The sequence below is a fragment of the Oncorhynchus masou genome, chromosome 13, assembly GCF_036934945.1.
Source record: "Oncorhynchus masou masou isolate Uvic2021 chromosome 13, UVic_Omas_1.1, whole genome shotgun sequence".
NCBI classification, from domain to species: domain Eukaryota; kingdom Metazoa; phylum Chordata; class Actinopteri; order Salmoniformes; family Salmonidae; genus Oncorhynchus; species Oncorhynchus masou.
Window position 1 is genome coordinate 47271700 of NC_088224.1, and position 17139 is coordinate 47288838.

The following is a 17139-nucleotide window of genomic DNA, read 5'->3' on the forward strand; positions in this document are numbered from 1 at the left end:
AAACACTTATGAAGGCTCAACCAATTCAGGTCCTTGAGCCTGTTGTCCAGACCCCGCACCTGCACTCCCTCCCAGACCGCTTCCGAGATACCTACTACAGGCGCCCGACTCTCTGCCTTTCTGACCTCCTCGTACAGGTGCCTATGATCTAAACCTACTCGGGCAACTTCAATCTCAGGGTGCGCACGCAGCCACTTGGCCGCATGACCAAAGTGCCACGGCAGCTGTTCCGCCCGAGGACCCGTGTTAGACCACACCATTATGCTTCTCGCCTGATACGAGAAAAACACCCGCAGGAAGTAACCGGACGGGTGTATCACTGGCTGAGCAAGCTCCGTTAACAAGAAAGAAACAAAAATTGTGTCCAGCTTGAGGGGGAAATGTGGTACCCCCCTACCTCCCTCCCCGATGGGACAGATCATACGTGCCCTGGCGACCCACTCATACCTGCCACTCCACATAAACTGAAACACAAGCTTCACTAGAGGCCTTCTCAGACAAACCGGCAATGGGTAGATGTATGCCAAATACAAAAGCGACGGCAACACATCCACCTTTAGGACCAGGACTTTGCCCATAAAAGACAAATACCTAGCTTTCCACATTGCTAGCTTCCTCTGTACCACTGCAATACACATGTTCCAGTTTAGCGTCGCAGAGCCGGAGGTCTCAAAATGGACCCCGAGAATCCTCAGGGCCCCCTCACAGAGAGATAACCCCCCAGGCACATCCGTTCTACCGCGCCATCTTCCGAAAAACTTGACAGAAGACTTTGCATGGTTCAGAACTGCTCCCGACGCTCGAGTGAAATCCCCAAAGATGGCAAGGGACCTTGTCAGGCACGAGTCCTTGCACAACAACAAGGAAGTGTCGTCGGCGTACTGCGTCATCTTAACACGCAGTCCACCACTTCCAGGGATCAGCAGACCTTCCACCCCTGTGTCTGCCCTAATGGCAGCCCCCAGAGGCTCCATGTACAGAACGAAGAGGAGAGCCGAGAGTGGGCACCCCTGCCTGACCCCAGACGAGAGGTCAAAAACGTCACCCAAGTGACTATTTACACTAACTCGGCACCCCGCTCCGACATATAATGTACGAATCCATCCTATAAACTTCTCCCCAAATCCTAATCGACCTAACACTCTGAATAAAAAGGATCTATTCACGCGATCAAAGGCTTTCGCCTGATCTAGCGCTGCTACCATAAAAGGCAGTCCTCTATCTTCAACCCAAGCGATGGAGTCCCTGATTAACTGTAGGTTCCATCTAATAGAGCGACCCTCTACACCGCACGTCTGATCCTCATGAACAACGTAGGGAAGGGCTGTGCGCAACCGTTCTGCTAAAACCTTTGCAAGTAGCTTGTAATCTACACACAGCATGGTCAACGGCCGCCAGTTGCCAAGGTCAGTTACTTCCCCCTTCTTATATAAAAGTGACAGCACACCAACAGCCATTGATCCCCCCGGGACCCCCGTCTCAAGGATGGCCTTCAAGACTTCGAGGACCACTGGTCCAAGTATACCCCAAAACTTGAGATAAAACTCAGCCGGCAGCCCATTCATCCCAGGCACCTTCCCTTTTCCCATCCTCCTAAGAGCGCTCTCAACCTCTTCTAGTGAAATCTGGGCCTCCATCACTTCTCTAATGTCCTCCGGCAACCGCCTGGACAAGTGTTCTAAAAACACATTTCCCTGCTCTACATCTATTTCCCTTTCCTTAAATAAACCTTGGAAATGATCAGTTGTCACCCTGACCATATCCTCTGGTTCTCTAACTATACTACCATTTTCTTCCCTAACACCATGCATTACCTTCCTACTCTGTCTTGCCCTAACCGACTTAAAGAACATAGCAGAACAAGTCTCATTATGTTCTAGAAAGCCGCTATGCGCACGCTCCAGGAAAACTCGAGCCTTCCGCTCCTGCAACTCCCTGAGCTGCGCCTTTAGGGTTGAGGATCTCTCCCAGTCAAACGACCCGCCGAGGTTGCCTGCCTCGTATTCGAGATCAATTAACCTTTGGATACGATCCACCTCCCTCCTCTCCTCCCTTTTTTTCCTCTTGCAATACCCTATTATAAAAGCCCTAATCCTCACCTTAACTAATTCCCACCACTCTAACACCCCCTCGCACATGGACCGGAGACCCTCAAGCCTCCTAAAGAAAACATAAAACCCATCAACAAAAGCCTGCTCCTCCAGCACATCCCGATCTAGCTTCCAGTACCCCTTACCAAAGAGGCAGACCGACGACCCCACCTGCAGGAGCACCCCGTCGTGATCCGAAAAGAAAACAGGCAACAGCCGCCCAGACAACTTTCCCAAAGACCTGGGTACAAAAATATAATCGAGCCTCCGCTCAACCCCCCTGGAGTTACGCCATGTAGGACCGTCCATTTTCGGAGTAGTGTGCATACCACCATCTACCAGACCATGGCAAGCCATTAGCCTAGCAATGGAGCCTGCACTGTTATCCCCTCCTCTTCCTAAATCTGTATTAAAATCCCCCCCATCACTAATTTCCTATTTGTAACACACAGGGGCGACAGACAGTCCACCATCTCCTTCCTGTCTGCCACCCCCTGTGGCCCATACACCACCACTAATCTAAATTTACACTCCCTTATCGTGACATCCACCCCTATAACCCTCCCCTGCATTGCAACAAAAGAATCTTCCACTTTTACCTCCCTGTGCCCACACAAAATCCCTACCCCAGATGAGTGCACCCCCCCTACACCCCAAACCGACTCTCCCTTGTCCCACTCCCTCTTAAATCTACTAACATCCCCTCCATCCCTCAGGTGAACCTCCTGTAAAAAACAAAAATCAAAACCCACACCCTCCAAATAACTAAAAACCACCCTCCTCTTAACAATATCTCTTAAACCCCTTACATTTAAACTAACAAAAGTAAAATTAGCCTCCATGAAGAAAATAAAATAAAACATGTAATATACTCAAATACTAAACCCAGACAGAAAAAAAACAAAAAACAGGAGACTCACCCGATGCTCCCCTGCTCCATATCTAACGGTGAGAACACCATCTGTAATCCCGACATCCCCCCCTCTTCCTCCATCACACCATCTCAGGATGCAGGAATAGTGTTTGGCTTCGGGGTGCCCTGCACCCTGGGTCTACCCCCACAATCCTCCCCCTCCCCAGTGTTGCAGCTGGTTTGGAAGAAAATTGGGGAGGCTGAGTCCCCAAACAAAAAACTCCCCACCTCCTCCTGTACCCAGTCCTGAGTCTTGTTAGGTGTGTCACCACCCAAATGAAGTTGAGAGTCTTGGGAAACCAGCAGCAACCCAGAGGTTTCTCCCACCCCCATCACTCTCTTGGCCATCCCCTCCCCCTCACTGTCGGTCAATCGCACCCTCCTCTTCATTCTCTTCTTTGGTGATGGCGGCAGTGGAGAGATACCACCCCCACCCCCCGCCAGCACCTCCACCATACCCCTCATCTCTTCCACCATGTCACTTTCCCCCAGTCCACTTGCTCTTCCACCGTCTTCTTCTCTAACATTCCTCCCTCACTTTCTTCTCTCTCATTCTCCTCCACTCGGTTGCCTTCTTCCACCGCTTTTCCTGGTTCTCCTACTCCCGTGCCTTCCGTTTCCTTCTCTCTTCCATCCACCGCTTCTTGCTCCTCTTCCTTCCTTGTAGCCTTCCCTTCTGGACTTGTAGTCTTATCATGAGGCATGTTTCCTTCCCCTCCTCTTCTTCCCCCATCCCCCGCTCCTGCTCCCCCCAGCCGCAGACGCATATGACCTCTGACGGGCCGGGCACTCCCGCCACAGGTGTGCTGACGAGCCACACCCATGGCATGTCTTAGGCTTGTCACAATCCCTCGCCTCGTGATCCTCAGATCCACAAAATCTGCATTTTCTCATGCTGCACGAGGCGAAAATGTGTCCATAGGCCATACAGCGCCTGCAAAATGGGGGCTGACGTGCATAAAACAAAGTACCCCTGTCAGCCCCAAGGGAGAACATAGCAGGAGGATGAAGGTATCCACCATGTCCCTTTGGGTCCTCCCTGAGGAGGGCCTGGAAACCTCTCCTCCCATTCCAAAACCCAAGGGAGTCTTTGAGGTGCCTAGCTGAGGAAACGTTATCCATGTATCTCCCCAGAAAGGCCCTCACCTCTTCATCCTTAACGTAAGGGTTATACATGTTAACAGTCACAACCCTAAAGTTATTCTTCGCCAGACTTGATATTTCGCAGTGGTACATCCGCCTCTCACCTCCCACTGCTCTTGCCCTTCTAAGGATATCATCATGCTTTTCTTCAGAATATAGCGCGACGTCGTATGCTCCCTCCAACGAGTTGCCTTGGAAACAAAACACGTCCTTCACCGTCAGCTTTAGAATCCCCATCAATATAATTCTTCCAAAAGATTCTCGTCCTAACGGCTCCAACTCCTTTTCCTTCCAAGCAAAACGAATCGTGTTAGCCAGCCCAATCCCAGGGATCGACCGTGATGATGTATTTAGCACCATCTCCCAAGGAGAATGGCGCTCGTTCTTTTCTCTTCCGATACAAGAAAAAACGAAAATCCAAAAGTGACCGCAACTGACTGGTGAAACTAACACAGAGACAGGAACAATCACCCACGAAATACAAGGCGAAAACCAGGCTACCTAAATATGGTTCCCAATCAGCGACAACGAAAATCACCTGACTCTGATTGAGAACCGCCTCAGGCAGCCAACCTATTTAACACACACACACCCCTAATCAACTACAATCCCAAACACTACAAACCCCAATACGAAAATACAATACATAATAACCCCATGTCACACCCTGGTCTGACTAACTAATAAACTAAAACACAAAATACTAAGACCAAGGCGTGACATAACGACACCAAAAACACTAGCTTATGTCAATGTACTATCCCCCATAGTACAAAAGTTGAGCTATTCAAGTCTGTGCGAGAAATAAATATTCCAAACATAGATCCCAAAATTCAATCAATTAGTGGGAAAACACCATTCTCAAAAGTGACCACAAATGCGATTATGCATGTAATGATTTCATTATAAAATATATGCCAGTTAGGCTTTACACCCATTGTAAAGTGGCATAATGCTTAATTTTAAGAGGATATTTGGCCACTTAGTTGTGATACAAACCTTATCAAAACTTATCGGCTAGGCTAAATGTGGTTTGAAAAAGTTGCAAAAAAAGGCATACTCTGTTTCTTGCCTTACTGCACAAAAGCTGGGCATCATTCACAATTGATAGGGTAATATTTTCACTCATCAGACTTCTTGATTTAATCTTGACTTGTACATGTACTAAATAATGTGTTAAAGTCGTTTTGATTTAGAAAGGACCATTATCATGCACCTGTCTCAAAACTGGGTCAAGGGGAGAAAATAAATCATCTATGCACTTAAATGTTTTTCCCGTGGTTTATTTTCATACCAGCCAGGTAGGCTATACTCCTGTTGTAAAGAGAAGCATATTGCTTAATATTAGGAAAGTTGAGTAATAAATATAGTAGAAATTCGATGGGATCCTCCTCTTTTTAATAGAGGCCATCACTATTTTTTCACGCCTATAGAAATGTTGCGGACATGAGCTCTCCTGAAGTATTTGATTTGATTTTTGATTCGATTTGCATTTATGTCAGTGCTGAGTACCAGGCAGTTAGCAAGTTTGGTAGGCTAACTAATGACCATCAGCAGAATCAGATCTTGAAGAAGCCTAATTACTGTGACTGTTTTATTTTGTTATTATTTTTATTTCACCTTTATTTAACCAGGTAGGCAAGTTGAGAACAAGTTCTCATTTACAATTGCGACCTGGCCAAGATAAAGAAAAGCAGTTCGACACATACAACAACACAGAGTTACACATGGAGTAAAACAAACATGCAGTCAATAATACTAAGCAGTCATGTGGAATTTGACTGCTGTCATTGACTCGTGACCACCGGTGTGGTGGTAATACGGCCACTGTAACAGCCCTAGTCTCAGGCAAGGATTCTCGTCACGTGAGCGAGGTTGCCTGGACCATAAGTAGGTGCAGATGTAGCGTGGTTCGTTCTGCGTTGTGTACTTTTAATTGGGACGCTGCCACAACTGGAGGTCTGCTCGTTGAATTATTTTTTTATTTGCCCTGCACACGAAGAGACAACTCACATTATGTTAACCCTTGGCGCAGTCCTAGTTCTCAGGCACCTTGCTAGCCGAAGGTCAGGCAAAAGAGAACCAAAAGGAAATAACAGGTGCTGCGTGCACACATTCAATGCACAACCGCACACCATACAATACAAGTAAAATGATACACAACATAATTTGTACAAAATAAAAAACATGCCTGCACACGAAGAGACAACACACATTATGTTAACCCTTGGCGCAGTCCTAGCTCTCAGGCACCTGCGCAAGCACATGAAGACTCACTCAAAAACTGTCCCAAGTTACAATAGATACCCTAGTTAGCGAGCTTTGTGAAACTTGTTAACATAAATCTTTATATTATCGACATTGCAACAAACTTATGGTAGCATAACAGTACATTGGGTAACATTACCACGTTTTTATATTGAACAATTTCGGAGCCAAGGACAACATACCTTGCTATCCGAAGGTCAGGCAAAAGAGAACAATAAGGGGGTACGGAAATACAGATAACCCGCGATGGGCCAAACCAAAATATACAAAACTTTTACAATCACATGTATTTACTACAATCACATGTATGTACAATATTGATATGAAATGTGTTTGTACACCAAATAATAACATTAGCTATGCAGCTCTAATTAAATTTTAAAAAACACACTGAATTATTATTATTATCAAATTATTAACATCCCCTCTTGACCTGGCCTATTTGAATTGGTCCTTGTGTGCAACTTGGTGCATAACTTGGTGCATAATCTAGGGGAACATCACACTGCTACACAGACAGTTGACGTGACATGTTTCCCTCTACCTGTCCTCAGGTTTGGTGATCAGGCCCCGGTCCTTGGACATCGTCTTCAACCGCACAGACCCTAAGCAGTACGGCCAGTATGTCCAGCATCTGGAAAACTTCCTCCAGCGTGAGTGATAGATCCCCTCTTTCAGTCCCATTTAGTTTTCTAAAGAATGTGTACATCTGACATCTATGCACAAATGCAGTGTTATTGGTTAAGGAAATTAGTTTAAGTAGTTGCAGTTAATTACACTTTTGTATACAGTACATTACCAAGGAGAGTATTCTACCTGACTTGAAAGGGCACTGTAATCCTTGGCAGTGGCGCTGGAGTATGTGAATGCATACTAACTACTTTTTACATGCAACACAAAACTGGCAAACTGATTATGTAATATGTATCCCAAAGAAACAAACAAGTAATGAATACATTACTGTGATATAATTATTAGCTATAATTTTGACATGTAATATTTAAGTGAATACTGTCTGTACCAGGTAAATAGCAGGCTGTCAAATACAGTGGAACTTGAGTCTGTGCCCTATTTTGGGACCCCTCAGAATACAACGACACTGTGCAGGAGAAGAACGAGCTGTGTATGGTGGGAGAGTACTATGAGCAGGATGATCAGGAGGAGAAGAAGGTGTGTCAGTTCAAGCGCAATCTGCTCCGGCAGTGCTCCGGCCTGTCTGACACCACCTTTGGCTACGCTGAGGGCAAACCCTGCGTCCTAGTCAAGATGAACAGGGTGAGTGCCCCGATTGGGGATCGTTAGTCGGACTCTTCTCAAAATGAAAGGGACAGCGTTAGCTCACTGGAGCTTAAAGCCTAAGCCATTAGCTCTGGGAGCTATCACAAGTCATCAGGTCTCAGGCAAGGTCACTCATCACACAACCGTGGTTCACTGAACTACCTCCCCTACAAGAGTACCTTCCTATCTTCGATCCATTGCCTTTGAACTACAGCTTTTCAGTGTTTCCTCTCTCTGTTTTCATGCAGAAGTAGAGTTTGTTCAAATTCATATTGAAAAATTCTTATTCTATCCTTTCCACTGCACTTGTTTCTTAATCACTATTTGGAATATCCTCTGTGCCGACAGAGCATTCTGTATCAGCATCTCTGTTTGCAGGGATAGAGGTCAGAGTGCATTGATTGGCCTGTGTTGCCTGATTGGTATTCAATCTAACTTAATGAATCCTATCAGGGGAAATTAAGAAGATTCTTAGGCATCTATGAGGCAGATATGTTTATGAAAGTATAAGTCCTTGGCCTTTCAGTAAGCAGGCAGCACACATGTGCCTGATCTACAGACTGGTCCTTATACGGACAGCTCAAACCAAATAATTTCCTTGCGTCACTAACTGAGCTACTTCTCAACATCTTTTAACTCAAATCAGTGCTTCCATTTTTGAGACCATTCTGAAATCTGGTGTGTCTTGATAATTTTTACATGTAAATAAGCTTGAGGAATGTGTAAGAATCACCATAACAAAATGTTGAACTCACTAAAGGTTGCTATAATAGTCCTTATGATATTCTTCTCACTCCTGTAGATCATTGGACTGAAACCGCGAGGGGACCCCTACATTAACTGCACAGCTAAGGTAAAGCAAACAAACCGTTTTTCTTTTGGGTATAACAATGAATCGTGTTTTATCGGCTAAATTGGCCATAAAATGTGATCTGATCTTCATCTAGGTCACAACAGTAGACACACATAGTCTGCTTAAACTAATAACACACAAACAATTACACATTTTCATGTCTTTATGTGTGTGTGTGTGTGTGTCTGTGTCGTGTGTGTGTATACTGCAGGTTGTGTTTTTCTGTGCTAGGACTTTGAGACAGGTTTTGCACTCCCTAACGTGTCTTTTGTTTTGTATTTGTATGTGTGCTTTATGTAGGAATGCACATGTGTGTTTCTGTCTGTTTTCACACAAGTGTCAATATTTGATTTCTCTCCACGCTGCCTGTAGGGCCAGCAGTACACTGGTGGGTATGAAATCGGGCCCTAGCCCCCCTATGTTTCCCCATGGTCCTAGCCCTAGGCTTTCTCCATTACCTTTCTGCGCTGCTTCTGTCCACCTCTGTGATGTGGCGCTTTGTCCTCTGCTGCTTTAAACAGCATTCATGGCGTTCATATTTTAGAGCTTTCTAATCTAACCCTTATAACTAATCACCCCAAAGACAATATAGACAGAGGAATAGTCCATATTAAAAGTGCTGATATTTTTGGTAATTATTGTCACTGACTGTATATAACTGCAGTTGGTGTATGTATCTGTAATGGTAATGCATTGGAACCTGAAAAGGTTCCTTCCGTTGATTTTAGAACTCTGCTCCGCTGCCCATGGCTCCCACTAATGGTGTTTCCATGGTTTTCTTCTGGCTCTGACATTCTAACAATGTCTCTCTCGAGCGCGCACGCTCTGGGTTCCATCTCTCCCTCACCGAGACTGTCAACTCTGACCTTTGTGACCTGTTTGCAAATGTTTGAAGGTCTACAAAGAAACACTAGCTCTTTTAACTCCCCTCCATCTGTCCTCTCTTTCTCTCTGAATTCATTTGAATGTCTCCTCTCCACCATAAACCATTCTGATAACCATAGAGAACCATCTGGTGGCAGATTGTGTGTACTGATATGTGTGAGTGGGTGGTAACTATATTGTGTGTGTGTGCGTGTGCATGCGTGGTAACTACATTGTGTCCTGTGACAGTATGTGGTGGTTTACACCTGTCATGTGTAAAGCTACAGTATGTGTGTGTTTGTAGACTCCAGGATTGTTTTATGTGATTGTGTACAGAGTTAGTCAGATTGTTGCTCTGAGAGTCGGTGGAGGCAGCTTCGTACATTCCCAGTGCATTAATATGTATAGTTCTGTGATCTCACACCTCTTCCTCACCCCCACCTTCCTCTTCTTCCACCTCTTCCTCCTCATCCCCTTCCACCCACAGAGAGAAAGCCCCCTGCAGATGCAGTACTTCCCATCCGAGGGGCGTTTCGATAAGATGTATTTCCCTTATTACGGGAAGAATTTGCATGTAAGTACATTACACTACATATTTATATTGTGAAGGAAACTGTTAATGAGATTGAATGCAGAATAATTTAATTGTAATTACAAGTGGTAAATGTTACTATTGTCAAGGCAGTCTGGGGAGATGAGAATCCTGGGAAATGTACAGTATGTGGATGGACTATATTCACCTGAGGCACTGAGTGCAAATTGATTGTCAGTGTATTGTCATGACAACCACTGTTATGTGTATGGATGTGCACACGTCTGTGAATATATAAATGAACAGTGGTCTCCCTCCATCTCTCCCTGTGTGTTTGCCAGTCAACCTACGTTCAGCCCCTGGTTGCGGTCAAGCTTCTGCTGACCAAGGAAGACTACAACAACGAGCTGACCATGGAGTGTAAGATCGAGGGCTCCGACCTGCGGAATAGTGACGACCGCGACAAGTTCCTGGGGCGCGTCACATTCAGGGTCAAAGTGGTCGAGTAGTGGTTCAGGAAAACCACTAGAGCTGCACAATGCCGTCTTTACGTGTAATCAATGCCCTCACCCATCTCCACTGAACCGTCCTCCTCAATCCACTCCCCCCCTCCATCCGGCCAGGACCAGGCCCTGCCCCCTTGGCTACTGGAGGGGTGGATCAGGGGAAGCTACGGTAGCATGGTGGTGTGCTCCTTATATTCGTTTTTAAATCCCCATCCCCTATCATATGTCACTGACTCCTCCACCTGCCAGCCCCCCACTTGGCCCTTCATCACACCATGAAAAGGGAAATACAATAAACTAACAATTTGAATCCCCCCTCAAACACACACACACCTCTCACCTCCAATAAAGTCAGTGGTGATGTAGCGATGAACCTGTATATAGCTGTATTTGGAGCATTGAATTGATGTGGTATCCCGTAGTGCTGTGCAGTTTGCTGTGTGTGATGTGTTGTTTCTGTATGTACATACTTGATGGCTATAAACACTGTTTCTGTCTTTAGCTCACTGTCTGAACGCTGTAAGAAATCAAACGAAGAAATAATGAATAGCTGTAATTTAAGATTATTGTTTAAGAGAATACATTTAAGGATGAAAAATGCACAAAAATATATCGGCTTATAATTAAATCTACCTGTCCAACATCTAAGGGAAGAGGTTTTTACACACCTATGGGAACTGTGCTTTGTACAGATGCCTTAAGGTCTGTATGAGAACAAATTTGAAATAAAGATGATTTTTTTTAAAATCTCAATTTGTGTCTATTTACTTTTAGTGCCGTGGCTGTGCCTAAGAACACCAAGGAAACCTGCCTAAATGACTACCGACCGGTAGCACTCATGTCTGTAGCCATGGAGAACTTTGGTAGGCTGGTCATGGCTCACATCAACACCATTATCATCCACAGACGATGCAATCACTATTATACTCCACACTGCGCTTTCCCACTTGGATAAAACGAACACCTACAGTGGCAAGAAAAAGTATGTGAACCCTTTGGAAATACCTGGATTTTTACATAAATTGGCCATAAAATGTGATCTGATCTTCATCTAGGTCACAACAGTAGACACACATAGTCTGCTTAAACTAATAACACACAAACAATTACACGTTTTCATGGCTTTATTGAACACACCGTGTAAACATTCACAGTGCGGGGTGGAAAAAGTATGTGAACTCTTGGATTTAACCTCTACTGACTCCCCATCCCGCATGAGGGAGCGTAATCATCGCCTGACACTAATTAGCATAACGCAACGGACATAAATATCACTAGAAAATATTCCTATTCATGAAAATCACTAATGAAATATATTGAGACACAGCTTAGCCTTTTGTTAATCTCCCTGTCATATCAGATTTTCAAAATATGCTTTACAGCCAAAGCTAGACAAGCATTTGTGTCAGTTTATCGATAGCCTAGCATAGCATTTTGTCCAGCTAGAAGCAGGTAACTTGGTCACGTAAATCAGAAAAGCAATCAAATTAAATCTTTTACCTTTGATGAGCTTCGGATGTTTTCACTCACGAGACTCCCAGTTAGATAGCAAATGTTCCTTTTTTCCAAAAATATTATTTTTGTAGGCGAAATAGCTCCGTTTGTTCTTCACTTTTGGCTGAGGAATCGCCCGGAAATTGCAGTCACGAGAACGGCGAAAAATAATCCAAATTAGCTCCATAATATTGACAGAAACATGGAAAACGTTTATAATCAATTCTCAGTGTTTTTCTAATATCTATAATATCTAATATCCATCGGGACAATTAGTTTTTCAGTAGGACCGATTGGAGTAAAGCTACCTCTGTATTTTACACGAGAATCTCTCTGGGGGCATCAGGTGACCACTTGCGCAATGTAGCCGCCTACGGCTAAAACTACGTCACAATGCTGTAGACACTTTGGGGAAAGCGTAAGCTGGTTGATAGCACATTCACAGCCCAATAGGGACTCATTGGAACGCAGCACTTTCAAAAAATGGGGCACTTCCGGATTGGATTTTTCTCAGGCTTTCGCCTTCAGTTCTGTTATACTCACAGACAATATCTTTACAGTTTTGGAAACGTTAGAGTGTTTTCTATCATAAGCTGTCAATTATATGCATTTTCTAGCATCTTGTCCTGACAAAATATCCTGTTTAAAACGGGAAGGTTATTTTCCCAAAAATGAAAATACTGCCCCTAGAGTCGCAACAGGTGGTTGACCCTCCTTTGGCAGCAAAAACCTCAACCAAACATTTTCTGTAGTTGCGGATCAGAGCTGCACAAGGTCAGGAGGAATTTTGGACTATTCCTCTTTACAAAACTGTTTCAGTTTAGCAATATTCTTGGGATGTTAGGGGGAGTGATGAGCTCTACAGCAGAGTCTCACAACTCAATCGCTGGTTGAAAACTGTTTTCTGCCCCTCCGAAAAGTTAGAATTTGTAGATAATTGGCCCTCTTTTTGGGACTCACCCACAAACAGGACCAAGCCTGACCTGCTGAGGAGTGACGGACTCCATCCTAGCTGGAGGGGTGCTCTCATCTTATCTACCAACATAGACAGGGCTCTAACTCCTCTAGCTCCACAATGAAATAGGGTGCAGGCCAGGCAGCAGGCTGTTAGCCAGCCTGCCAGCATAGTGGAGTCTGCCACTAGCATAGTCAGTGTAGTCAGCTCAGCTATCACCATTGAGACCGTGTCTGTGCCTCGACCTAGGTTGCGCAAAACTAAACATGGCGGTGTTCGCCTTAGCAATCTCACTAGGATAAAGACCACCTCCATTCCTGTCATTATTGAAAGAGATCATGATACCTCACATCTCAAAATAGGGACACTTAATGTTAGATCCCTTACTTCAAAGGCAATTATAGTCAATGAACTAATCACTGATCATAATCTTGATGTGATTGGCCTGACTGAAACATGGCTTAAGCCTGATGAATTTACTGTGTTAAATGAGGCCTCACCTCCTGGCTACACTAGTGACCATATCCCCCGTGCATCCCGCAAAGGCGGAGGTGTTGCTAACATTTACGATAGCAAATTTCAATTTACAAAAAAAAAAAATGACGTTTTCGTCTTTTGAGCTTCTAGTCATGAAATCTATGCAGCCTACTCAATCACTTTTTATAGCTACTGTTTACAGGCCTCCTGGGTCATATACAGCGTTCCTCACTGAGTTCCCTGAATTCCTATCGGACCTTGTAGTCATAGCAGATAATATTCTAATCTTTGGTGACTTTAATATTCACATGGAAAAGTCCACAGACCCACTCCAAAAGGCTTTCGGAGCCATCATCGACTCAGTGGGTTTTGTCCAACATGTCTCTGGACCCACTCACTGTCACAGTCATACGCTGGACCTAGTTTTGTCCCATGGAATACATGTTGTGGATCTTAATGTTTTTCCTCATAATCCAGGACTATCGGACCACCATTTTATTACGTTTGCAATTGCAACAAATAATCTGCTCAGACCCCAACCAAGGATCATCAAAAGTCGTGCTATAAATTCACAGACAACACAAAGATTCCTTGATGTCCTTCCAGATTCCCTCTGTCTACCCAATGACACCAGAGGACAAAAATCAGTTAACCACCTAACTGAGGAACTCAATTTAACCTTGCGCAATACCCTAGATGCAGTTGCACCCCTAAAAACTAAAAACATTTCTCATAAGAAACTAGCTCCCTGGTACACAGAAAATACCCGAGCTCTGAAGCAAGCTTCCAGAAAATTGGAACGGAAATGGCGCCACACCAAACTGGAAGTCTTCCGTCTAGCTTGGAAAGACAGTACCGTGCAGTACCGAAGAGCCCTTACTGCTGCTCGATCATCCTATTTTTCTAACTTAATTGAGGACAATAAGAACAATCCAAAATTCCTTTTTGATACGGTCGCAAAGCTAACTAAAAAGCAGCATTCCCCAAGAGAGGATGACTTTCACTTTAGCAGTGATAAATTCATGAACTTCTTTGAGGAAAAAATTATGATTATTAGAAAGCAAATTACAGACTCCTCCTTAAATCTGCGTATTCCTTCAAAGCTCAGTTGTCCTGAGTCTGCACAAGTCTGCGTGGACCTAGGATCAAGAGAGACGCTCAAGTGTTTTAGTACTATATCTCTTGACACAATGATGAAAATAATCATGGCCTCTAAACCTTCAAGCTGCTTACTGGACCCTATTCCAACTAAACTACTGAAAGAGCTGCTTCCTGTGCTTGGCCCTCCTATGTTGAACATAATAAACGGCTCTCTATCCACCGGATGTGTACCAAACTCACTAAAAGTGGCAGTAATAAAGCCTCTCTTGAAAAAGCCAAACCTTGACCCAGAAAATATAAAAAACTATCGGCCTATATCGAATCTTCCATTCCTCTCAAAAATCTTAGAAAAGGCTGTTGCTCAGCAACTCACTGCCTTCCTGAAGACAAACAATGTATATGAAATGCTTCAGTCTGGTTTTAGACCCCATCATAGCACTGAGACGGCACTTGTGAAGGTGGTAAATGACATTTTAATGGCATCGGACCGAGGCTCTGCATCTGTCCTCGTGCTCCTAGACCTTAGTGCTGCTTTTGATACCATCGATCACCACATTCTTTTGGAGAGATTGGAAACCCAAATTGGTCTACACGGACAAGTTCTGGCCTGGTTTAGATCTTATCTGTCGGAAAGATATCAGTTTGTCTCTGTGGATGGTTTGTCCTCTGACAAATCAACTGTAAATTTCGGTGTTCCTCAAGGTTCCGTTTTAGGACCGCTGTTGTTTTCACTATATATTTTACCTCTTGGGGATGTTATTCGAAAACATAATGTTAACTTTCACTGCTATGCGGATGATACACAGCTGTACATTTCAATGAAACATGGTGAAGCCCCAAAATTGCCCTCGCTAGAAGCATGTGTTTCAGACATAAGGAAGTGGATGGCAGCAAACTTTCTACTTTTAAACTCGGATAAAACAGAGATGCTTGTTCTAGGTCCCAAGAAACAAAGAGATCTTCTGTTGAATCTGACAATTAATCTTAATGGTTGTACAGTCATCTCAAATAAAACTGTGAAGGACCTCGGCGTTACTCTGGACCCTGATCTCTCTTTTGAAGAACATATCAAGACCATTTCAAGGACAGCTTTTTTCCATCTACGTAACATTGCAAAAATCAGAAACTTTCTGTCCAAAAATGATGCAGAAAAATTAATCCATGCTTTTGTCACTTCTAGGTTAGACTACTGCAATGCTCTACTTTCCGGCTACCCGGATAAAGCACTAAATAAACTTCAGTTAGTGCTAAATACGGCTGCTAGAATCCTGACTAGAACCAAAAAATTTGATCATATTACTCCAGTGCTAGCCTCCCTACACTGGCTTCCTGTCAAAGCAAGGGCTGATTTCAAGGTTTTACTGCTAACCTACAAAGCATTGCATGGGCTTGCTCCTACCTATCTCTCTGATTTGGTCCTGCCGTACATACCTACACGTACGCTACGGTCACAAGACGCAGGCCTCCTAATTGTCCCTAGAATTTCTAAGCAAACAGCTGGAGGCAGGGCTTTCTCCTATAGAGCTCCATTTTTATGGAACGGTCTGCCTACCCATGTCAGAGACGCAAACTCGGTCTCAACCTTTAAGTCTTTACTGAAGACTCATCTCTTCAGTGGGTCATATGATTGAGTGTAGTCTGGCCCAGGAGTGGGAAGGTGAACGGAAAGGCTCTGGAGCAACGAACCACCCTTGCTGTCTCTGCCTGGCCGGTTCCCCTCTTTCCACTGGGATTCTCTGCCTCTAACCCTATTACAGGGGCTGAGTCACTGGCTTGCTGGGGCTCTCTCATGCCGTCCCTGGAGGGGGTGCGTCACCTGAGTGGGTTGATTCACTGATGTGGTCATCCTGTCTGGGTTGGCGCCCCCCCTTGGGTTGTGCCGTGGCGGAGATCTTTGCGGGCTATACTCAGCTTTGTCTCAGGATGGTAAGTTGGTGGTTGAAGATATCCCTCCAGTGGTGTGGGGGCTGTGCTTTGGCATAGTGGGTGGGGTTATATCCTTCCTGTTTGGCCCTGTCCGGGGGTGTCCTCGGGTGGGGCCACAGTGTCTCCTGACCCCTCCTGTCTCAGCCTCCAGTATTTATGCTGCAGTAGTTTATGTGTCGGGGGGCTGGGGTCAGTTTGTTATATCTGGAGTACTTCTCCTGTCCAATTCGGTGTCCTGTGTGAATCTAAGTGTGCGTTCTCTAATTCTCTCCTTCTCTCTCTCGGAGGACCTGAGCCCTAGGACCATGCCCCAGGACTACCTGACATGATGACTCCTTGCTGTCCCCAGTCCACCTGGCCGTGCTGCTGCTCCAGTTTCAACTGAACCGCGGCCCTAGGACCATGCCCCAGGACTACTTGACATGATGACTCCTTGCTGTCCCCAGTCCACCTGGCCGTGCTGCTGCTCCAGTTTCAACTGTTCTGCCTTATTATTATTCGACCATGCTGGTCATTTATGAACATTTGAACATCTTGGCCATGTTCTGTTATAATCTCTACCCGGCACAGCCAGAAGAGGACTGGCCACCCCACATAGCCTGGTTCCTCTCTAGGTTTCTTCCTAGGTTTTGGCTTTTCTAGGGAGTTTTTCCTAGCCACCGTGCTTCTACACCTGCATTGCTTGCTGTTTGGGGTTTTAGGCTGGGTTTCTGTACAGCACTTTGAGATATCAGCTGAT

The 17139-nt window shown here is 44.8% G+C and overlaps 1 protein-coding gene across 3 annotated transcripts in view; it reads left to right on the forward strand.

Annotated features, from left to right (window-relative positions):
* Positions 1-11200, forward strand: part of LOC135552449 (sodium/potassium-transporting ATPase subunit beta-3-like) — a 67519-nt gene extending 56319 nt beyond the window's left edge. For 2 of the 3 annotated variants that reach the window (XM_064984089.1, XM_064984088.1), the window contains 5 exons: positions 6969-7067; positions 7502-7689; positions 8495-8545; positions 9897-9983; positions 10283-11200. In XM_064984089.1, coding sequence (XP_064840161.1) covers positions 6969-7067; positions 7502-7689; positions 8495-8545; positions 9897-9983; positions 10283-10450 — 593 coding nt within the window. In that variant the 3' untranslated portion in view covers positions 10451-11200. Of the gene's footprint in view, positions 1-6968; positions 7068-7501; positions 7690-8494; positions 8546-8917; positions 8934-9896; positions 9984-10282 lie in introns of all 3 variants that reach the window. The other variant, XM_064984090.1, reaches the window with a different exon arrangement.
* The last annotated feature ends 5939 nt before the right edge of the window (positions 11201-17139 follow it).